Here is a 23190-nt window from a genome sequence, read left to right as displayed (position 1 = left end):
GATCATTGAGAAAAGTTTCCTTTTTTGCCCCATATTGTTTTGATCTATTCACTGTTCACTGTAAAATGACACTTGATAATTCCATTTAATCCCCAAGCAGTGCTTATGACAGGAGGAAGTAGTATCATAAAAGAAAGACAAGAATTTTTTACAGGTGAGATTTAAACCTGCTCACATTCACAGTGAACAGACCCCTCTCACAGCTGATCAATAAGCTGCTGATAGCCGCACTGTGGAGGCGCATGCTGTGAAGCCTGGAGAAGGTTCTTACGGGCATTCAGGGATATTAAGACCTGCAAAGAAAGACAAAAGAAGTGTTTTAAAGAAAAGGTATACATACTTAAAGTACCAGCACATTAACAGAGGTGTGACTAATTTAGTTATTATTGTACAGAGCCAGGAAAGAAAATGGATTTTATTATGACCAGTTAACACACGTATATAAAAGAATGACGGAGCCTAAGGCAAGACTTCAGTAGGAAAACCAAGTCATTAAAAGGAAACAGTGTGAACTGTTTCCTTCCATTAAGAAGCTAACACTCCTGTAGCACACCAGTTGTAATTGTATAACACATAACAATTACAAAAAGGTATTTAAAACTAAACGATGACAACAGAAACAGACTCATTGTAATGTCGACATCTGCTCTCCCGTTCATTTCATTACCTGGCGTATTGGATCCTGCTCGCTGTACAGGCGCAGGGTTGCTATGGCAGCTTGTCTCACTGCATTGTGGGAGTCACTGCACGCAGCTTTTAGGAGTAAGTTGGACACGTCTTCCTCCAACAACAAAGTTACAACACCATCAACATTTAACAGGTTTCCCAGGGCTGCACAGCAGTGACGACGTGTGAGGGCATCTGGGTCAGAGATCAGAGAAGCCAACATGGCCACCATCCTCTTGGCTTCCTCCGTCCACCTGCTCACCTCCTCATCGTCCACCGCCTGTTCTGCTATAGTAGCCAAATCTCCTGCTGCTTCACTGTGTGGACAATTGTGTTCCTCCTCTTTGGCCCACCCTGCAGTGTCACTGCCCCTTTCATTGTACCTTCCCATTTTAAACCCTGCTGCAACGTGTCCCAACCAGTTCCCCACAGCCCTGCAAGCCATCCGCCGGACAGACATACAGGAATCACGAAGGCAGTCAATCATACATTTGAAAATGTCGGGTTTAAGAGCATGCAGTGAATTGGGCCTGAATGGGTCCAAATATCCTAAAAGCCTGCATGTGGACGCCCTGATCTGCTCATGAGGGTGATTCAGCGTCAGGTGGAGCACGGAGGCCTCCAGCTGAAGCTGAAGCTGGAGGCAGGAAGAACAACGGGCCACTTGGGACAACAGAGTCAAGAGCTCCACAGCAGAATCCCACAGCTCATCCAGTTGCAGTAAATGAGACAGCAGAGAGCTGGCAGTTCTGGTTAGAGGAGCGGGGTGTTTAGTGGCAGTGAGGTGGTTGTTCCTTGGTGACACGAAAAAACCACATGCGTCTTTTCTGAGGCGGGAAACAGAGCGCTCTGGGTCACACAGGAGCAAACGGCTCAGCAGGGAGAGCGGCAGCTCCAGCAGCGGAGCAGGAAGAGTTTGAATTACCTGCCAAAGCACGGAAAACAGAAATCATCCAGACAGCCTGTCACAGATCAAACAGCTGTCAACAAACAACACAACGCTCTCACAGGAGACATTAAGATGTACAGCGGTGTGTTTGCCTGATGAGCGCCTGCTGCAAGAGTTATCCCGTGTTGCATCAGAGAATTATGTATGTCAGCAAGGTCTCTATCGGATCATGGGAAGGGTCTGACCTGCAGGAGGCTGGTAACGATACCACAACTGTCATACAGCTGGATGATGGTGGACATGGTGTGTGGAGGCAGGTCCAGGGCGAATGGAAAGCACAACAAGTGGCAGCTTAACACAGACAGACTGTCGTGACTCAGATCCGCATCACGTCTCCCAGGACTGCCTCCAGCAAACAAATGAAGACTGTAGGGTATAAAAGATGTTATTGTTAGCTCCAGGCGATGGAGCTGTGCGGATTAAAGAACGGTTGTGCAAATGAAAGACTAAGTTAATGATCAAATCTGAGCACTAACCTGTCAGTGCCCAGCAGCCGGCCAAGAGTGTAGACACATTTTGATTCACACTTCTCAAACAGAGGAATGCATGCGTATGGATCCTTTGTGAAGACAAACAGCGCAGTGGATAGAAAGGAATACAGCCCTGATGTTCAAAGAAAAGAAGAACACAATTATTAAAACACTATACGCTTTTTTAAATGCAATGGGCTTATTGGTTACATATTTTTACCATTAACTGTGCAGAAGTTTGTGTCTGGTGTTGCTAGTGAGGTACCAATTCTTTTCCACAGATCCAGCGACAACACTGGATCCAAACATAAAGATGCAGGGATATTTTCATGCTGTTAAAAGTAAAAACAGACAAGCACAATTGGAAAAATGGCAGTTTTAATCCATGGCATCCACCGTGTCATTTTTGTATTGCATTGGAGTGATTGTCTGACCTCAGAGAGTGTGTGCAGCAGTAAAGACAGGAGGCCGTCACACAGTCCCCAGCCAGAAGGAAGAGAAAGCGGGAGCTGACACAGAAGGGGGAAAGGATGGTGAGTTACATTAAACTTGCATCAAATATACTCAGTTTTTCTCACAGATTCAGCACCTCATATGAGTCCAAACGCAGGTTTTTCAACAAGGAGGTGAGAGTGTCCATATCGACTTGGACGTCCACATCATGTTGTGTAAACAGAGACAAAACAGAGGCCGCCAGAGGCTGAAAAGGAGATCACAATTCAACTGTTTCACAACTGTAAAAGTGAAATGTCGCACTCACAATATAAAGTGCGAACTAACTTAAATGAGTACTTACTGCCAAAGGAATGAAGTTCTTTTGACGGAGAATTGTGTTAAAGGGCTTTGCAAACTCTTCCAGTCTACAGTAAGAGAACAGATGATGAGCTGCAGTATTTAAGTGACACAATGTGTGATCATAACTCACTATAAACAAAATTAGTGTTAGTGAGGAAAAGAGGAACAATCAAACCTCTGCTCCTCTTCCACCCAGTCACTGTGCTGCTCCCAGTAGATCACAAGCACGACGATCATTTCTCCAAGCGCGTGTATGCACCATGGTTGCTGATAAAGAAAACGTACAGGAGAGTCAGGAATGCTGTTGCAGGAATAATGCAATGTTGAATATAGTTTTATTCAGCAGGTATAACCTTGTTGATATTTGAGTTCTCAGTGGCATCATGGATTAGGTCAAAGAGGACATGAGGCAGTCCAAGTTCACAGCCGATGTGGTGCGACTTCTCAGAGTCAGAGGTCAGAATCAGGTTGCGCAATACCTTGAGTGGTAGGTGAATTCTCCATGCTTTTTTGACATCACCACCTGTAAGCTGAGCAAACAATAAAACAGACTTAATGTAAAGTGTTCTGCTGTAGAATCAATATATGCTCAGTTGAAACATAAACGTAACTAATTACCTGAGTTTTTAAAGCTAAGATCTTAGATTTAAGCGGAGGTATTACTGCACTGTGGTTTAATGGTTCTTGCTTGATCCTGCTTGGGTCTGTTTCTTGGGCCAGTTTTTGCCAGTAGTCCTCGCTGTCAACATCCTGAAAAAAAAAAAGGAATTATTTATACTGTAGTAAAATAGTATTTTTCTACTGAAAGAGAATCTATGTTAATGGACGAGCCACATTTTAAAATGGACAATTTTTTATCACTAGATACAGCAGACACGGACCTCCCTCTGCGGTGTGGTCCGACTGTTCTCACTGCATTCCTGTACCAGCCGCGGCCCGACCTCTACAGAGGGGAACTCCTGTTCATAGTCCCTGCTGATCTGACCCCTGCAGACAAAACACCCATAACCATGAACAAATACAGCTCAGTCTGTTCTGGTGTTATTTTGTACCTTTCATCTGTACTACGATAAACACCTGTGTTTGGATCTCACGCAGGCTTCCTTCTTTGGGTGGGGGCTTTGACTAGCAGCTGTCATGACGGAGTGACTTGAGGTAACAGAGACATCACTAGAAGCTGGTTTGGCTCTCTGGGATGCTGGTACCGTCGCAGAGGTGTCCCTTTCATTTCCCACTCCATCCTTCTTTTTCTATAAATGCACAGAGTGTAACAGAGTTTTTCTATGAATCTCCACAGAACTAAATTTAAGAATGAAAACTCAATTTGTGACTCACTTTCACAGTGTCACTGCCTACTGGTCTCCCTCTGTTATTTCCCTCCGCCTGTTCCCGGGCCTTTCGCAACAGTCTGCTCTCTCCAGAAGTGGGTACCGTCTTTGCTGCCACCTGCTGAAGTTTGAGTGCCAGCACGTCTGGGCTGGGTGGGATTGTCAGAGGGCTGAAAACACTGGTGTCTGGCAGCACTGTGCAACGATGTCAGCATGGGGATAAAGCAGTTTAAATCATCAGAACATCAGACATCAGAATAATCTCAGTAAACAGAGAAGTGTCAGGAATATTTGAAAATTATTTGATCAAGATTAAGGGCTTTAAGTATCACCTAATACCCCATCAGCAACAAAGGGATGGTGCAGCAGGTCTGGCCATGACAAACGCTTCTGAGGATCTTTGGTCAGCAAACCTTTCAGGAAACTCTGAAAAAGATATTTCAGATAAGCAGTGTGATTAGATTCTGTTTTTCAGACATCATAACAGCTAATGTCTCATCTCTGTTTGCACCTTTAGCAGCCTGTAGCTACCACTGAGGATTAAAGGGACATATCCTTAATTTTTGTGTTAAAATGACACGGGAAAAAAACGTATATTGATTACTTTTAAACCAAGAAAGTACTCCAAATCATTAAAAACATTTGTTTTTAGTGTCTGGTCAAAATGATCTACAATAGTTTAGGGGTTGTCGGGGAGGTACTGGATTCAAAACCTAAAATCCTTGTAATGTCCTATGATTAAGCAGGGTTCTAGGACATCTGGATGTGACACTAAACTATAAGGCTTTAGATTTTCACTATTAAATCTGAGTTTGAGAAAACATATCTTTTTACAGCGCAGATCTTTGCATTGCTCTAAACACGAGACAGGACAACTTGACTGATGTTTTACCGTGCAGGTGTGGCTCATCGTGTCTGGCCATTTCACTGAGTCTCTCACTATGAGCTGCACCAGGTGGAAGATGGAGTTTGTGTAGAACGGAGGCGCCCCCGTGTGGAGTTCATACAGGATGCAGCCCAGAGACCAGAGATCAGCAGTGTGATCATATGGCTTCTCCTCCACCAGCTCAGGAGACATGTACAGTGGTGTTCCCTTGATAGAAGTCAGCACCAAGGTGGAGACGCTCATGGCCCGAGCAAACCTACAGTGAGATTGCATTGCATATTGTTCATCTCTGTGGAGATGATCGATTCAGCTACTTTCTTAGACATACACAGCATTTACTCACCCAAAGTCACAGAGTTTCACAACCCCACTTTTCCCCAAGAGTATATTTTGTGGTTTCATGTCACGATGAAGAATGCGATGGGAGTGTAAGTAATACAGAGCAGAGACCAGCTGGCAGGCGATCTCACTGACCTAGGAAGAAAGGGAGAAGTAGATGGTTTTACCATAATACATCTGTTTACTGTAATATTTCTGGTCACTGTAAATGCATACCTGGCTCTCAGGTAAGTTCCCATCATCCTCAAGGATCTGGAACAACTGACCCTCTGCATACTCAGTTACAACCACAACCTGTTACAGACATATAAGGGATTATAGGTCATGGGCTTATGGACACAAATGGAAAGATCAAAGAATTAAAGTGACAGCAACTTTTTTTAATTGTTTGTGTTTTCAATTTTAGATTGAAGTACACAGACCTCAGTTTCCGTCTCAAAGCTGTCATAGAGTTGAACAATATTTGGATGTTGAAGGTCCCTCATAATCTCAATCTCCCTCTTCAGACTTCGCAGCTCTTTTTCGGACCGACCCACCTTTGGCATGAACTTCAGAGCCACCACCTGATGGACACAGACACACAGATGGTAAAACGGAGTGGCTAAACAAACCTATTAACAAACTATTGAACTTACTTGGCCGGTAAATCTTTTCCTTCCTTTGTGTACTCGACCAAACGAGCCCTCTCCCACCAGCTCCAAAACATGATACGAATTCATGTCGACGGTTGACGCTGGCTTACAACTGACAGAAAGATGAACAGCGGTAAGTTGTCCGTTAGGGTTGTACACACGCGTTTTTTTTCATTCTTTGTGTAATTACAGGTATATTCAAACTCAAAACTTTTAATTTAAAAAACCTCAAGGTATAATTTGTAGCTAATTGTATTAGCTAATGTTAGTTTTAGGTGAAACAAGTACAGCTAACCGCTGCGTGCCACAACTTTTTGGATATGGTAACAACAAAAATGACAGAGAGAGCAAATCCAGCTGCCGTTTCACAAAAGACACAAAACACACAGTAAAGTTTGACTGGCCACACGTGTATTTTATATATTTTTATGCATGGCTGTTAGATGGCTTACTTTGAAAACAAACAGTACATTTTAATACTTTCTTTAAAGTGTAAAACAGAAATGGAAACAGGCTCTTTCGTGGACAACACGTAAGCAGGGGTCCTTAGCTTAGCAACCACCGCTGCGTACCTAGCAACGGGCTGAGAACGGCAAACAAAACGGGAGGAGAGTGAGCTCACATGACGAGCAGAGGGCGCCACACCCCAGATGCACTGACAAAAGTTAGGATACCGGTATGCATACAGTAAAAGTTAATGCACCCATATTTTCTGTGCTGTCTAAACCACCTTTTACACAACCCATTTATTAAGGTGTCATTAACAAAATAGCCTACACTTAAAGTAGGCTGAAAGTACTCAAGTGTACTGAGCCTTCTTTCAAGTAATTCTATGGACTATTCCTATTAAAAAATGTGTTATGTGTAAAGTCACCTTAGGGTACCACACTGTGTTAATACAGGCCTGTTGTTAGACATAAAACTATTATACAACAAATACATATATTAATAGAGGTGGGTCATTAAGTTAAGTTAAGTTGCAATGTCGAAACTAGAAACTACAGCTGATTAAAAAGTAAAACATCCATCTCAAACGTAGAGGTATAAAGCTGCATTCCTGGATCCCAGTTCTCCTGTTGTCCACCAGATGTCGTACGTGATTTACGTACACAGAACTACAGAGTAACACAAACTATGACATCAAACTGGTACAGAATCACAGTAGCCTGATATTACCTCAAAGGACTTCAGCTGAAATATGTTACAGTGAATTGTGTCATGTTAACTTTCTTTTGATATCCTTGTAATGTCTCATCTGCTCACTTAGGATGACTAAAGATACAATGTTATGCAAATTGATTAAATAATCCCTATTAGTTATATTTCAAAGTTGGAATAGGGGGCATGATTATACTGATCTGGCTATCTGGTGCATGGTTATGTTATTACATCTCTGCGATGTAGTCCAAAATGTAAAGTCAGAAATGACCTGATGGAGTTCTGCAGATTATGTGGAGTCAGGCAGATACTCAGCACAGAAACCCTGGAACAGGAGATCTGATCTTTCCTCACAGTGTGTTGGGACATGATGATAGGCCTGCTGTCTGCTCAGTTTCAAGTGGCCGCAGAAAAAGCACGAGACGCGCATCCAATGAGCGCCTCCAAAGACTGCCCCCTTCAGAGGAGAGATTGAGTTTCCATATTTCTAACACATGACGAAAATGCATAAAGTCCACAGACACAGAAGGCAGCAGTCGACTCAGCACACACAGGTGGAGAATGGGAACGGGTCATGACCAGGAGGAGTTTGCACTGAGTGGACTTGTACGACCTGCATTGTTTTAGAGTCCTGCGCTTTGGATTATGCTCTTCATCCTCATTCGTGGCTGTCAGCGCTTCCACTGAGTTTGCACATTCAATATAGTTTTGTTTCCTGTGTTTGTCATTGCATTCTTTATTGAATGCAAACATCGTCATGTTTATCAGAACAACTTTTCTCCTCTACTTTGTGGTGACACTCTTAAAACTTGTTCGTTGCATGGAAAGTGAACTCTGCTTCCCGGTTAGACTGGATAACCACAACTATGACAGGAGGCACTTTAACAACGACGTGGATATCCTCAATGGAAAACGTGTTCTCAAAATAAAAGCTTTCCAGCAGGAGTTAGTGATCGATTTACAGCCGGACTCTAATTTCATCGCTCCCTCCATCTCTAACCAAGACAGGCTCTCCAACACCGATGTAAGAGCTGACCTGAGCCGGTGTTTTTACTCCGGATATGTGAATGCAGACCCGTATTCTTACGCTGCGCTGAGCCTTTGTAAAGGTTTACAAGGTGCGTTTGGCTTCCAGGGATGGGAATATTTTATCAGCCCGGTGCAAAATGACACCACGAGCGCGGAGAGCGCGCACATCATCCGGCGCAGAACCAGCAACAACCTAAAGCTCAATTCCACCTCTAGGTGCGCAGTGGACAGCGACATCAGTCTCCAGCTTGCGCAGTCATTGGAGAAATACAAGCGACTAAGAGATTACAACAATGTGACCGAAACGATGCTGAAGAAGATAGGGAGATTTAAAAGGTTCGCTTCAGTGCCCCGGTACGTGGAGACGCTCGTGGTGGCGGATGAGTCCATGGCAGAGTTCCATGGCGATGACCTCAAACATTACCTCTTGACACTGATGTCAGTGGCAGCGAGGCTCTACAAACACCCCAGTATTCTCAACTCCATCAGCATCACAGTGGTGAAGATCATGATTATAACCGAGGAGGACAAAGGACCCAAGGTGTCCGGGAACGCGGCCATGACGCTGAGAAACTTCTGCACTTGGCAAAAGAAGATGAACAAGAACAACGACAAGCATCCGGACTACTGGGACACAGCAGTCCTTTTCACTAGACAGGTAATAAAATATTTATTTGATTTGAAACTGCGGGGTCTGTGGTGATAATGAGGTTTTAGTGAGCGTAATTACGCACAGAAATGCGTAAATCTGATATTTTAATCTGGAAACCCATCATTTCGTTTTAACTTGTTCTAAAATACGTTTAAGGTACAAAAAAAACCGTCATTCCGTCTTTTCTAAATGAGGTAAGTTTAAGTTTGATAAGAGACAAACGTGGCTCACAAAATCCTGTCAACTTTAAACGACAAACTCCCCTTATCCTCTCCTGCTGTGTCAGTTAATTGGTTTGCTCTCCAAACATGCTCACCACCTCTGGTGAACTCAGGGAGCAGGCACTGAGTGAATACAGTCCACCAATACCATCAGAGCTTTGCCTCCGAGGCTGGGTCACATAGGAAATCGCTTGAGCTGAACAGAGAGAGCCTTGATTGCACTTCATGGATCCTTAGAGGGAAGTTTTATGGACTTGGAACCCACCTCTGAGTTTTCTCTGCACTCCCAAATATTTGGCGGATGACACAGGGTCAGAGATGAAGTCATTGCTCACATGCATTGGTCAGAGTGTAACACACTGATATGAACTGTCTGCCTTGTGGAATTGGGCAATTTTGAGTTCATTTCAACATTGAAGACTTGGGAAAAAGTTGGCAAATCAACCTGGCAGATAACCGAGAGAGATAATGTTGCAAACTGCAGATTTACAGTTTTGAAGCCTCCCATTCTGAAATCAAGAGTCAAACATAACATTATAATGTGCTGAGGTACTTTAGGCTAATGTCAAACATGACATGAAACATGATCATGTAAGACCTCAAACAAACGCTTGTTTTACCTGTAACTTTGCCATATGTAAGGAACCTCCGCGCCCTCAGGGATGCACCATTCGGAAGTGTCTTGTTTCTCTCAGCCTTTCCCATTCCTCCTCCAGCTGTGGGTTTTCCAGCCCTACCCACCATCCCTGCTCCTCATTAAACAGGCCCCTGAAGGGAGAGAAGGAGTGAGGGGGGAGTGATGGAGGAAGAGGAGGAGGAGAGGGGCTTTTTTTTGCATGTTAGAGAAGTTCCCTTTATGTTTCTGTTTCTGCCCCACCTGCTCACCCCGAGTCCAAAGGGGCAGATCTGCACAGCTGCATTCAGCCTGCACTGCTGCATCTTTACAACACATTCTTCACTCCGTCATGCACTTCCTCTTTCATTCATTCTTTTTGCCGTAAGGCTTTTATGAAGGTATAATATATTCTTCCTGTTTAGGCCATGGCTCCACACACATGGGTGTTTTCCATTAAAGCCTTTCACATACAGAGTCTTTGACGTACCAGGTTTTAGCATCATGACCACCACGGTCAGAGATGATGTTAGAAACATAGCAAATTTAGATGACCCAATTCAACGGTACTGGACCTGCAGTCAGACAGTGAGTCATGTGGCTGTAAAGTGCTATATAAAGCAGAACAACACACGTCACAGGATTCGGTCACTGCTAGACTTAACATTATATTGGACTGAGTGAGGTAGTTTAGCTGCTTTGATTGGAAGTCTGACAAACTGTACAAACAAATTCTGTATTTCAGGGGCAGATGTATCAGGATTGAAAGAACAAAGAAAATATCTTGAGGCCCAAACCCTGAGGTGTAAAAAAGCAGATTCCTGCAGACTGAACTTTTTAACAAAAGGATGCAACACATGTAAAACTGCCAGGTTTTGTAAATCTTACTGACATGAGTATATTTTTCAAACCTTTCAGGCCTTTATGCGTGTTTGCGTCCATGTCAAACAACATAAGAGCTCGGTGAATCAGCAAAGTTCAAAAACTCAAACAACAGCCCATCTTCTGTAAATCCTGACTTGGTGACTAAAAATTAGTCAGCGGTACTGTTTTGGTCTACCATGGCTTTCAGTGGGCATTTCAGACATGTCTATTGTCTGCTGTTTACACCCCACAGAGTAATTTGTTGGTTTTATGAAGACCAACTCGGTGTTGTCCACAGGCAACTGTGGTTTTCTTTAAACTTCAAGCCAGCAGGATTGTTGTGAAAAGAATGTTTACTCAGTTCGTTAAGTTACACAGAAAGTTCATTGTGAACAGCCAAACTCTAAAAGACTCTAACTAACTGTAAATCTGATGTATTTATGTTTCCCCTGGGAGAGAGAGAGGTGGTCGTACTTTACCTCACAGCGTGTCTTTAACTTACGTAACAGGTAATGGGTTGGGAAAGAGACGAGTACAACCAAATATGTTCAGACGTTGTAAACTGTGCCTCGATACTGCTGTATCAAACACATTTCTCCACTCCTCCTAGTTTTTAATTGAAAGAGTACAAAATGAAACTCCCAGCAACTAGACAGTTTTGAATATTTCAGCCAAAACACAAACGGTAATATACCAGATGGTATTCACATGCACTGAAATGTGTACACAAAATAAAGTAGAAATATAACTGGATGAGATAACTTGCATATTGTTTTTAAATTGCACAAACACACAAAAATGTTAAGATAGATGACAGATGTGGGAAGTAGGTCAAAGCAAAGAACAAACTCATTGACACGGCGGTTTCTTCTCCCCTGTTCGTCTTGCACTTTTTTTATTTTTCGCTCATAAATGGCCCAAACATTCAGATGTCGTCTGCACATGAGAACATCTGGACTAGATTTGCACCGGCCAACAATTGTGGTTCTGTGGTTTATTCTAGGAATGATTTGTCACAGCCCTCGAGATCTTCACTTGGCACTTAGTTTTGTGTGTACATTCAGTGCAGCAGAGGATTGAAGAGGGTGTGAGACATTGAATCAGTGCTGTGCTCTACTCCGTTTTGGCTGACCACTACTTTTCTGTATTTCTAGGTATGTAGAGAGAGATGGTTCTGTTTATGGGCCAGGCATTTGGGCGGCTCTCTGTGGTGGTTACCGCTGATGTTGTCCTGTGATTAGGAGGTTCAGCTCCAAATGGATACTCTCTAAGATTGGGTTTAAAAACCTTGTGGTGGAGAAATAGGTCATCTGGAAACTCTGCTCTGGCAGGGGAAAGTTGTGATTGGGGACAGTTAAGTTACGTCATAGAAAAAGGTGTGCTCTAAACACTTGTGCCCACTGACAACACTGTAAGACTGGATGGTGGAAAGTCTTGTTTAACACTGCCGTCTCTTTTCCAGTGTCTAGAAAACTAATCTTAGAGCTTACTTACAGGTTTTAACCCAAATCCCGACTGCTCAAACTGTCCATTGTACTTACCGTTCAACTGTTCTGAAGTACCTAGTTTAAGTTTGACCTCCAGGAAAAGCAGTTTAAAGAATGAGCTGAATTGCTGTGTGATCCCCTGAAAGACCAAGTTTTCGGAGGCCCCTTTATACTTTTTTTTTGCAATGTTACCACTAATGCTGCCAGGTGATTGGTCATGACAGGGTATCTGATGTTGAAAGACCTGAAACTCCAAGTGATGCAACATCATGAAAATGTGTCAGAGTGCATCCCTAAGTGTATGTACCCTGGGAATACATTGTCAAGATAAAGAAATGAAGATTGCGATTGAAATGATACGTGTGTGGTGATCTGCTGGCTTTTCCTTTTGTTCTGACTAATACAAAAGTGATTTTTATTTTCCAGGATCTGTGTGGAGCCTCCACCTGTGACACTCTTGGCATGGCAGATGTCGGCACCATGTGCGACCCCAAGAGGAGCTGCTCCGTGATCGAAGACGACGGCCTACCTTCAGCCTTCACCACTGCTCATGAGCTCGGTGAGCCCAGTTTACATCATCCATCTTTCAAACACATTAGCACTGTTATTATCATCACTGTATTCATGATGCATCAAACATCTTGTTCCCTGTCGACAGGACACGTGTTCAACATGCCGCACGACAACGTGAAGGCCTGCGAGGACGTGTTTGGGAAAATGCAGGACAACCACATGATGTCTCCCACTCTGATCCAGATCAACCGCACCAGCCCCTGGTCCCCCTGCAGTGCTGCAATCATCACTGAATTCCTGGACAGCGGGCACGGTGAGTTTCCACGAACCCTGACCCTCGTGTTTGACTGCAAACAGCCTCATAGTGTGTTTGAAGAGGTGTGAAGGGTGAGAACTACTGCATACAGGGGGAAAAAGCTTGACTTAAGCCATTTTGGCAGTAGAAGGAGCTGTATGAAATCTAAAAACTGGAAGGAAATAATGTTGCTGAATACATCTTGCTTTGAATTTGGTGGCGCAAGGCTTTATTAGCCATTTCTACCACTGAATCTCTCTTAGCACATGAGTTGCACTTTGGGTAGGGGAGGTAGCAGTTCTTTTCCTTTTAAACTTTCAATCGTTGGATTATAGTGATAGATAAAGGAGTGCAACGCCAATCTTTGGAGTCTTCTTTTGAGGGGTCTGGAGGTTGCAAACAGTTAACAAACAAGCAGTTTGTCTGATCATGAGTCTGTCAGTGGCTCAAGATAATACTTCCATACAGTTATTGAAGTCAAGTACTGCTTTCTTTTAACATTTTCTGGGTCTTAGCTCATGATCCTGGGATGTCAGCTTCTTGGTTTTGAATATGACTACAATCATTTGAGGCAAATGCAAGTAAGAGGAGGATTTCATTTCAGGATCAATCTACAATTCAAATCTTCCTAAACTTCTTTGGTACCATGCTCAAATAAGGACCAGCAAAAGCCAAAAAGAAATGTACTCGGTTTGATGCAGAATGTTTGCCAAGCAGGCCAGACCACATGGACTTGGCCTTGGAGCAATGCTAAACGTTTGTTTTAAAATTGCCTCCACATCTGTCCCAAATTAGAGGGCTTGTTCTGGGGAGAGTCACCACAGCGGTTTGGACAGCGAGGTGTATCTGCCCAGTGATTCCCATGCAGGTTTGCTCCAAATAGACAAACTCTTTTGCTTCTTTCTGAGTCCATCTAAGAGATGGTTTAGGAACAAAAGGAAACACAGAAGAACATTTTCAACTTGACAGGAGAGGCATTTCTAACAATGTTGTAACTTGGTTTCTCCAGGCCGCCTGTCATAAATCTCAACTTCAAAAAGCAGTTGGGAGAAAAAAACATGTTGCCACATGTTTGACAGTTTTCATACAGTGCTTCGTCCAAAATCATTTGTAACCAGTTGTCAATGCCAGCTATTGTTTTTGATGATTGCTCTTTGGAGCGAGAAGGAAGGAAGAGGTGAGGTTCAGCTTATTCAGTGTAGAGTGACTTGTTTATATACATTTGGACTATCAGTTAATCAGTGCGTTTCTTCTACCAAATTTGCGGTGAAATGAGAGGAAACTAATTTGCCACCACTTACAGCTCATTCCCTAACTGCCCTATTATTTGTTGTGAATTCACCGCAACGCCAATGGCATAATAAACTAAGTAAGTGAACCCAGTCTTTCCCCAGTGCAAATGACTTGTTTTGGATGTGTAAATTCCCCACGAGGGTGAGAAGCTGTGCGTGTTGTGCGTGATAAAACCCTCCTCCTGGAAACCTTCTCATCCAACAATGTTTATCTTTGATGTTTCTAAGCGCCTGCTCGTCAAACTCTTTCTATTATTAGCCCGTTTCTGGAAAGGTTTCTGCGTGCCATTTATTGTAAATGGAGTTCATGCGTTTGACCTTTGCACTGCCTGCTAGCTACAGGACATTTTGGTTAAAAGTTTAAAGCTAAGGTTTTAAGCTCAGATCTAAAAGATTAAGATTTTTTTTTGTTTATCTTTATCCTGCAAGTCATGCAACAAGGGCGGGATTAAACAAAAGGTTGTGGGTTTGGGGGGGAAGGTTGAGGATGGGGTAAGGGTGGGTGGCTGTGTGTGGGATGCTTTTTCTATTTGCTGTGTGTATGGGTCTGTGTGTGGTATGTGGCATACACTGCATGCACTGCATCAAGTCGTGGTTTAACTTAAAAGAGCCAAAATCACAAGGGTAATGGTTGCTTACTATCCCCAAACCACAATCCCACCCACCCACAACACACACACACACACACACACACACACATATACAGTATATATATTTAATGAAAAGTATTGTGGCAAGTACACAGTGAACACTGTTTTCTATGATTTAGGGATGAAAATATGGTGAAATGTGGAACTTCCATCTTCAGAAAATTGGTTTAAGTGTTCAAAGCTGGTAAAGAATTCCAAAAACCAGAGATGAGCGTTGGTATTGCCTCATTGTGTTGCTAACTGAGTCTCCTTCTTCTAGGGGAATGTTTGCTCGACCAGCCTCAGAAACCATTGGTCCTCTCTGACGTGCCGCCGGGAGCAACCTACAACGTTGACCGTCAGTGTGAGCTCGCATTCGGAGAAGGCTCCAAGCCCTGTCCGTTTATGCAGCCACCATGTGGCCGCCTGTGGTGCACAGGGAAATCCAATGGCCATTTGGTGTGTATGACTCGGCACTTCCCCTGGGCGGATGGTACCCACTGTGGAGATGATAAGGTCTGCGACCGAGGGGTATGCTCTCACAAAAACGTTCAAAATGTGAAGGTAAGGTTAACACAAGGACTTGATTTCAACATAAGGAAGCTCATTGTGGTCCTATTGCAATATGCCTCTGGTTTGTTTACTTCCAGGTGGACGGCCGTTGGGGTAAGTGGGGCCCATTTGGTTCCTGCTCCCGCACATGTGGAGGCGGCGTCCAACTGTCTAAAAGAGAGTGTAACAACCCAATTCCGTCAAATGGGGGTAAATACTGCCAAGGGGTTCGGGTCAAATACCGCTCTTGCAACCTGAACCGCTGCACTGACACAGGTACGGGTCGTTCAAGACAGACAACTATGTCCAATGACATTTTTCCCCCTAGAGCGTTCCCACCTCTCACCTTCTGTACCCTCCCTCCCTTCCTCCATCCACTCTGTGTAGGTAAGACTTATCGTGAAGAGCAGTGTGAGAACAGTGGACGCAATTTCAACAGCAACCGTATTGCCCACTCTGTGGTGTGGGTACCCAAGTACTCTGGAGTGTCCACGAATGACAGGTGTAAACTCATCTGCAGGGCTAACGGCACTGGCTACTTCTACGTCCTGTCACCCAAGGTAAACAGCAAGTGTATAGTCTGCTTGGCCTGAGCATGTCTAAAGATATTTGTTTTGTTGATTAGACAAAAGTCTGGACAAATCAAGGTTTAAACAATGAGTCTCTGTTGAAGAATCTATGTCAGCCAGCTGCCTCTGGACTAAGTGCAAATAGTGAGGGAAGGAATGAAGAAAAGGAGGAGGAAAGTTTACACCATTCAGATAGCAGGGTGTGGAGTGAGCTTTAGCAGCAGTGAGACAGAGTTCACACTTCACTCCATCATACTGGCTAAGGAGGAGTAGATAAGAGCACTCGAGGGACACGTAGCTCTGAATCATCTGAGCAGCTGGACCTTTTAACCACAGTCTTGACTTTGAACCATAAAACAAGTATACAGCACTTTCTTTGTAAAGTGCATTTTAGAATTTGAGCTTAACTGATCAGTCAAAACAGATGGCTGTCCACCTTTTACCCCAGTTATGCTCAAGGTTTCTGCCTGTTAAAAGGTAGGTTTTCCTTGTCACTGTTGCCAAGTGCTTACTAACGGTGGATTTGGTTTAGTCTCAGTAAATAGTATAACTAAGAGTACAGTCTAGACATTAGGATGACAAATATCTCTGTCAGAGTGTGGTTGATTTCTCCATTGAACAAACTTTGGGTTCACTGCTGAATATTAATGTCTCTGAATAACAGATTTATGAGACATAAAAAGGATCCAAGAAAAACTGTTTCCAATGGACTGCAGTGTAAGAATTATTGTAGCAGAACCATCAAAGAATACATTATGTAGAAACAGCTATACCATCAATCTGAGACTGGTCCAGTGTGTTAGATGCTCAGCTCTTTCTGCTTCCTGGGTTTCATGATTTCTGCTGTCAGTGTATGAAGAGCTCACCTCAAAGCTTGTTTGTTCTCTACAGGTTGTGGATGGGACTCCATGTTCACCAGACTCTACAGGAGTGTGTGTCCAAGGGAAGTGCATCAAGGCAGGCTGTGATGGAAAAATTGGCTCCAACAAGAAGTTTGATAAGTGTGGAATCTGCGGAGGTGATAGCAAGGGCTGCAAGAAGGTGTCTGGACTCTTCACAAAGCCAGAGTGAGTAAAACCTATTTTTTCATGTGGTAGAGCTTTGAGAGAATTGCTTGCAGCATCCTTTTTCCTACCTTACTTCAACATAATAGCATTAGCACCTGCAATCCACTGTCCAGTATAAGCTCTCATTGACTGTGATATGTTTTGGCATTTAGGCACGGCTACAACTTTGTAGTCATGTTGCCAGTGGGCGCAGCCAACATAGACATCCGTCAGCGAGGCTACAAGGGAATGATGAGTGATGACAACTATTTGGCGGTGAAGAACAGTGAGGGCAATTACCTGCTCAACGGGAACTACATCGTGTCAGCTGGGGAAAGGGACATCATTGTAAAGAGCAGCCTGCTGCGCTACAGCGGCACAGCCGGCCTCTCTGAGACCCTGCAGGTCGTGAAGCCCTTGGGAGAATCCCTGACTGTGGAGGTGCTGTGTGCGGGCCAGATGACGCCTCCTCGGATCCGCTACTCCTTCTACCTTGCCCGTCAAGTCAAGGAGGACAAGACTCTGAAGAAGGAGGGGCGTCTGAACTCCCATAACAGTGTCCTGGCTGAAGATGGTGTCAAGGAGAAGGGAGTAGACATCCTGAAGAACACGTATAGCAAGGAGGATCCCGTTCTTGGGAAATGGATGTCTTCAGCTTGGGACCAGTGCTCAGTGACCTGCGGCAAAGGGATCCAAAGGAGGATGGTGCAGTGTCTGAGACCGGACGGTAGGCCAGGGTTGGACTGTGATCCTTCACAAAGACCCACAGCCACCAGGGTTTGTGGAGACCCATGTCCTGAGTGGCACATTGGGCAGTGGTCGCCTTGTTCCAGAACCTGTGGGAAGGGCTTCAAGAGACGACCATTGCACTGCAAAACCCAAACTGGGCATCTACTCCCCAGGGACCACTGCACTGGCTTACGTAAGCCACAGGAGCTGGACTTCTGTAACCTAAGCCCTTGCTAATGACTGAAATGTACAAACTAAATATTTTTGTTTTATATAGACTGAATTGATTGAATCCACCTGCAAATACAATCCCACCGTGTCTGTCAGGTGCAGGTTTTCCACCTGCATCATGGGACACGTGCTCAGAAGAACAACAAGAATCTTTGAAGGACAGTGAAAGCTGCAGGATGAATGCTGGAAGATATTTTTCATGCCATCACTATGATTTCACAAGACCTTATCCAGGTCAAACTCTGATGGCAAAATAACTGCTAGAAGGTCAATTAAAATTTGGCCAAATACTTTCTCCTATCAGCAGATACAGATTGCACATTTGCAAGCAATCAATCTTGTTTACTTTATGAGTCTGGAACCCATTTCAATTCATAATATTTGAACTGCAGGTTTGAAAGTTTTGGTTCAGTCTTGCGAAAAGATTAATGAAGCCTTCTGGTTGTCCAAAAAAACACTCATTTATTTTTCAAAAAGAAAATATACCAGTATGGACATGTAGAACCTGTTACAAACTTCACTGATGGTCATGCCAATGGGCTGCACAACGCTTTACACAGAGAAGAACAATACATTCATTGCTCAACAGAATGTGTGCTTTTCATTCATCTTGTAGGTGATTTTTCTATAGATATGCCAATACATGAATTCCCTTCTGATTCCAAATACCGATTTCATTTTACTGGTGGAAAAACACTGATTGCTGACATTTTACAAGCTTTGAATAAGATTTCATTCTCTGCAAAAACTATAATCACATGATAATTTACCTGAAATCAGTTGATAGTTGGGTGGTATATCATTTATGGTCTTGGATGGGTGAGTTGTGCACTCACTGATACCCGATACTGTATTTTAGGCTGTATCGGAGGCCAATACCGATACTGGTATTGGTATTAGTATTAGAACAACTCTGAAATTTTTCAGGGAACTTTTAAAAAAAAAAAGACCAGCTATAGCTCAAATGGAGGTTGATACAACAAGGAATAGGTTTCCACAGTAACAACAACCTTTTACCTTTTTTTACACCTAAAATGTTCCCAGAAAAAGACCATTTATACGCACCTATCATTTCTCCTGTGATGAGGACACTAATTGCCTCCAGATCTCACTCAGCACCAGTCATGGAAACAGTTTAAACTAGAATCTGAAGTCACAATGGCTTCTTTTATGACAGATCTGACTAAACGAAGCAGCACAGGACAATGGCCAGTGTTTTTTTCTCCCTGTCAGCTGGATTGGCTGCAGGTTCAGTGGTTTCATCAGGCTGCACTCAACACTGAGCTGCTCGTCGTCAGATATGTGCTTAGCCTGATCTCACACATTGACTCACCCCGGCTCGCATGAACTCACACGAGTGTTCAACTCCTTCCTTATGTGTGCAGCATGTTTGATTGCCTTCCTCACTTCCTTTATTATGTGACCACAACAATGGTGTTCTCAGTTCATAGTGTTCCACCATGTTAAGTCATGCCTGTCTGGCACAGTTATAACAGATAATTTATTATCAATGAAACAATAAAGTGAAGAGGGGAAAAAAAAAAACTGGCAAACCTTCTGTTATGCTGTACAGACGAGTGTTTGGATCTCCTTGTTCATGGCCCCGCAGCCTGAGCCAAGCTGTTCTTTCTACACACTCGATGAAATCCTGTAATCCATTATATACTTGTTTTGTTTCTTAAAGGGGCCACAATGTCCAGTAAAACTTTCAACCAAAGGATGGATCCTGCATTGGTTGGATTATCACTTTCATTTTTTTTTTTTTTTTTTTGTAAAATCAGCTTTTGCACTTTGTACAGCAAAAGAAACGTATGACCTACAGGGGCTGTACTGTATACTATGTATACATTCATTCAGCTCTGTGCAAAAAATAATGTAAATACTTTTTTATCTTTTTTTTTTACACAGGCATTTGTAGGCCTAACTGTCTTTGACTTTAGTATATTTATTCCAAAAATAAAGCCATTAATAAAAATGTTCTGACTAGTACTGCATTTTTTCCAGATTTGTAATGATGCACGCACGCACACGCACACACACACACACACACACACACAGCAATGCATATAGATACAACACAAAACAATACACAGCAATATTTTAGATTTCTAGAATTCAATTACTTTCAATGCAAATGCTGCCATTACTAGGTTCACTGCTTAGACTGTGCTAAAGCTAGGCTAACTTTTCACCCGCAAATTCTCACCTTCCATTGCTAACTCACAGTGTCGCATTAACTTCAACGCCAGAGTGTAAAATACTCCTCTTAAGAGCCATTATTCATCATTCATTCATCAGGTATAGGAAGCTATGTGGGCTATGTCATTTGAGTAAACTGTCTGAACTTATGGTCCTGTTAGCAACCGAGCTCACCTAAGGAGCTCGCTCAGTGACCGTAAGTAAGTGAGGGGAGTAAACCACACAATACAAGAAAATGGAGACACACAAACAAACAGCGACTAGCTCTAGCCCAACTAGCCAGCGTGTTAGTGGTTAGCTTACTCGCTACAGTAGTTTACCAACTAGCCTAGCCAGTGGTCACTACCTCAACATATTTGTACATAAGCTAAATTAAATTCTTACACTTTGCTGTAAACAAGGGATGCAAAAAATAAAAAGATAAATAAAGCCTAAAGCACTTTTAAACTTAAAGCTCCTGTGGGGAGTTTTTCGCTGGTACTGAAGCTGGTGACTGAAGCTGGTGACTGAAATTAATTCTTATGACTCTATATGACCTACAAAGGCAAACAGGCGATCAGCAATAAGATAGATTATTTCTATATAGTTCATTTTAATGCCTGAAACCGCTGGCGGGAGGTAGGTGTCAGACGAAGAGATTTACATTTTCCAGGGCAAACATTTAAAGTGAGTGATACATATGACTGTTAAAACCACCACTTCAGCATGTGCAGGGGGCGCCAAAATCAACACAAACTGAAAGTTCCTCACAGGAGCTTTAAAGAGCAGCTTCCCCCGGCAAATGTAAAACACTGCCAGAGAGAGAGAAGATGACAAAGCTCATGCTGAGCAAAGCAAGGGTCAGCATTACAATTACACATTACAAAGAGAGGGAGTGTGGGCTCTAAAACACATGCCAGTTCATATGCCTGAGTTCTCTGCTTCCTTTCTGTGCAACATCCAGATTAATTACCAGCTGTGACATCTGCAGCTACAGTGAGAAACATAGCTACGATGGGCGGCCAGCACGCCTTGTAGCCGGTCACTGTAGCCTATAAACTCAGCTCTGCTCTGCCTGTATTTCACGGTCAACATTTCAGACATGCAACTACAGCTATTTTCCGCTGGTTGACGTGGACTCATTCTGCCTGTCTGTGTCTATGACCAGACCAAGAATGCAGCTGTGTGTGAGAAACTGGAAATTCTGAATTTTGCGATTTCTTGACATGATGACTCATGCGCGTCTGGGCACTTTGGGAAAAGGGTCAGAGTCTAGCACGGGAGGTCTTGTGTCAGACATTTTTTAAAGTTTTTGTGAAGGAAGTAATATGTCACAAAGCGCTGGATACCCTGACCTACATATGAGCAGATAGAGAAAGCCTGGAGGGGAGCCAATGGAAATATTTATTTTTTCCCCTAGTTGCCTCTTGCCTGGGTTTACAGTCAGATCTAGTTGCACGTTGTATGGCTTTAATTGGGCCGGACTTCTTATCAAAAACAATGTTTGGCTCGAGCAGCTTCTCTTAAGTGAAGTTTTTGATTTGGAAAAATAAATCTTGTGCACTTGGGGCCCATGTTTTATTTCAACTTGATAGCAAGGATTAATGATCTCAGTCTTTAAAACAGTGTGCAGTTTATAGAGCCTTATACAAATATCCATAGTCCTGATACTATCTGTGATAGAAGAACAGACAATTTGCAACATGAAATCTCCGATGTAGGAAGAGTACGGAGGGATTATGGACGGAGATTATCACGACTGAAAGTTCAATAAGATTTTCTAGCACTGTACTCAACAAACTACCTGCTTAGATTTAGGAACATGGCGACATTGGTAACAATTTTAGAAAAAAGGTCCAAAACACTTATTTGAAACAGAACAATTCTTGCCCTTTGTTAGCATCCCTCACTGTTTACACATCAAAGGTCCCCTCTGTTCCTGGTCTGCTTTGCCACACTTACTGTGATTATGTTTTCCTGTGAATTAAAACATCCTCCAAAGACATTTTGGTTTAACCTCCAAACGAAGAGCTTAAAGTAATCTGGCGTCACTGGTGGCTTGTTTACAACAGATCTGATCATTTAACTGCTTGTTTGTCCAAAGTGTTCCCAGATCTCAGAAATTACTTTGGTGAGTACAATGTTATTGTTCATAGCCAAAACTACGTAAATAAGGCCCACGTTTTAATAAAGCAGAATTATCCTTTGTCCTTGGGCAGAACACTTAACCACACACTCTGCATGGTCAATATTTTAGCTCTGCAAGTCCTTCTTCGTTTACCACCGCAGCAAGAGATTAAAACTGAGCCACAGTCCTAACTAGCTGGTGGAGCCAGCAGCGCATCATTGCACTACCGCTTAAAAAAAACAACATAACTCCACATTCTTCTGCTTCTTTATTTTTTATAGTTCCCCTACCAAGGACAGGCCTACCCCTAATTACTAAAACCATTATAAAACTGATGAAGACCTAAGGGTTCCTGGTAGCAATTATGGAGCCCTGTGACAAATCTTCTGTGGTGTCTTGTGTCTGATATGCAGCAGATTTTGTTTTTGCAGCTTTTGCTGAGTCAGATGGTCTGCATGCCACAGAGCATTTTGAAGATATCCCCACTAAGAGAAGTGCTTTGTACACAGCCCATGTGATTCTGAATGGGTACGTGGAAAGGCTCAATAAACAAGCTCATTAATGCGCATCTCTGAGGAGGTCTGCTGACTGCAGCAGAACAGGATCGCTCTGCAAACAACAGCGATGACAGATCCACAGCTGACCTCTGCTGATGGAAACTATTCCAGTGATTCAGCTGAGAGTGGCTGAGTTAAACTGCATGCATGTTTTTCTGACACATTCAGGCTTATTGTGCGGTTGTGGCTTCGTTAGCCACCAAATGTTATCAACATGTAAAAAGCAATATCCAAATGCATGATTTAGTCCTCTGCGACCTTGTTGAACTGTGTATTCATTAAAAAGGAAACCTACAGAAAAAGTTAATAATATTGAAACCACTCATACTAAATACAAAGGCACCACTGGCTAGCTGCGCTAACACAAAGATTGGAAACAGCA

At 43.1% G+C, this 23190-nt stretch overlaps 2 protein-coding genes across 2 annotated transcripts; one reads left to right on the top strand and one right to left on the bottom strand.

The window, feature by feature from the left end:
- Positions 1-42: 42 nt before the first annotated feature.
- stk36 (serine/threonine kinase 36 (fused homolog, Drosophila)) lies at positions 43-6192 on the bottom strand. The gene is made up of 20 exons (XM_069675301.1): positions 6069-6192; positions 5856-5996; positions 5650-5727; positions 5438-5568; positions 5101-5350; positions 4541-4634; positions 4216-4403; positions 3958-4130; positions 3762-3867; positions 3499-3630; positions 3234-3410; positions 3056-3147; positions 2882-2945; positions 2675-2785; positions 2520-2594; positions 2306-2417; positions 2092-2218; positions 1801-1981; positions 668-1591; positions 43-293 (listed from the first exon to the last, which is right to left on the bottom strand). The coding sequence occupies exons 1-20, from the start codon at positions 6150-6152 to the stop codon at positions 198-200; spliced, it is 3336 nt and encodes a 1111-aa protein (XP_069531402.1). The 5' UTR covers positions 6153-6192; the 3' UTR covers positions 43-197.
- Positions 6193-7956: 1764 nt separating this feature from the next.
- Positions 7957-19914, top strand: adamts15a (ADAM metallopeptidase with thrombospondin type 1 motif, 15a). Its single transcript, XM_069675000.1, has 8 exons — positions 7957-8910; positions 12516-12648; positions 12748-12915; positions 15099-15382; positions 15469-15646; positions 15758-15930; positions 16831-17006; positions 17159-19914. The coding sequence occupies exons 1-8, from the start codon at positions 7981-7983 to the stop codon at positions 17949-17951; spliced, it is 2835 nt and encodes a 944-aa protein (XP_069531101.1). The 5' UTR covers positions 7957-7980; the 3' UTR covers positions 17952-19914.
- Positions 19915-23190: the final 3276 nt, after the last annotated feature.

This window comes from Semicossyphus pulcher, unplaced genomic scaffold (genome assembly GCF_022749685.1).
Source record: "Semicossyphus pulcher isolate SPU_LCO1_2020_fin unplaced genomic scaffold, fSemPul1.0.p SCAF_10, whole genome shotgun sequence".
In the NCBI taxonomy this organism is placed as follows: domain Eukaryota; kingdom Metazoa; phylum Chordata; class Actinopteri; order Labriformes; family Labridae; genus Semicossyphus; species Semicossyphus pulcher.
This window is presented reverse-complemented; position numbering and strand designations above follow the sequence as displayed.

Excerpts from the sequence above, each read along its gene's own strand:
- stk36 (XM_069675301.1), bottom strand. The coding sequence starts at position 6,152 with ATGAATTCGTATCATGTTTTGGAGCTGGTGGGAGAGGGCTCGTTTGGT. Across the intron at positions 5,997-6,068 it reads GGAAAAGATTTACCGGCCAA|GTGGTGGCTCTGAAGTTCAT; the intron begins GTAAGTTCAATA and ends TGTGTCCATCAG. Across the intron at positions 5,728-5,855 it reads GCTTTGAGACGGAAACTGAG|GTTGTGGTTGTAACTGAGTA; the intron begins GTCTGTGTACTT and ends TGTCTGTAACAG.
- adamts15a (XM_069675000.1), top strand. The coding sequence starts at position 7,981 with ATGTTTATCAGAACAACTTTTCTCCTCTACTTTGTGGTGACACTCTTA. Across the intron at positions 15,383-15,468 it reads AAAACGTTCAAAATGTGAAG|GTGGACGGCCGTTGGGGTAA; the intron begins GTAAGGTTAACA and ends GTTTACTTCCAG. Across the intron at positions 15,647-15,757 it reads GAACCGCTGCACTGACACAG|GTAAGACTTATCGTGAAGAG; the intron begins GTACGGGTCGTT and ends CACTCTGTGTAG.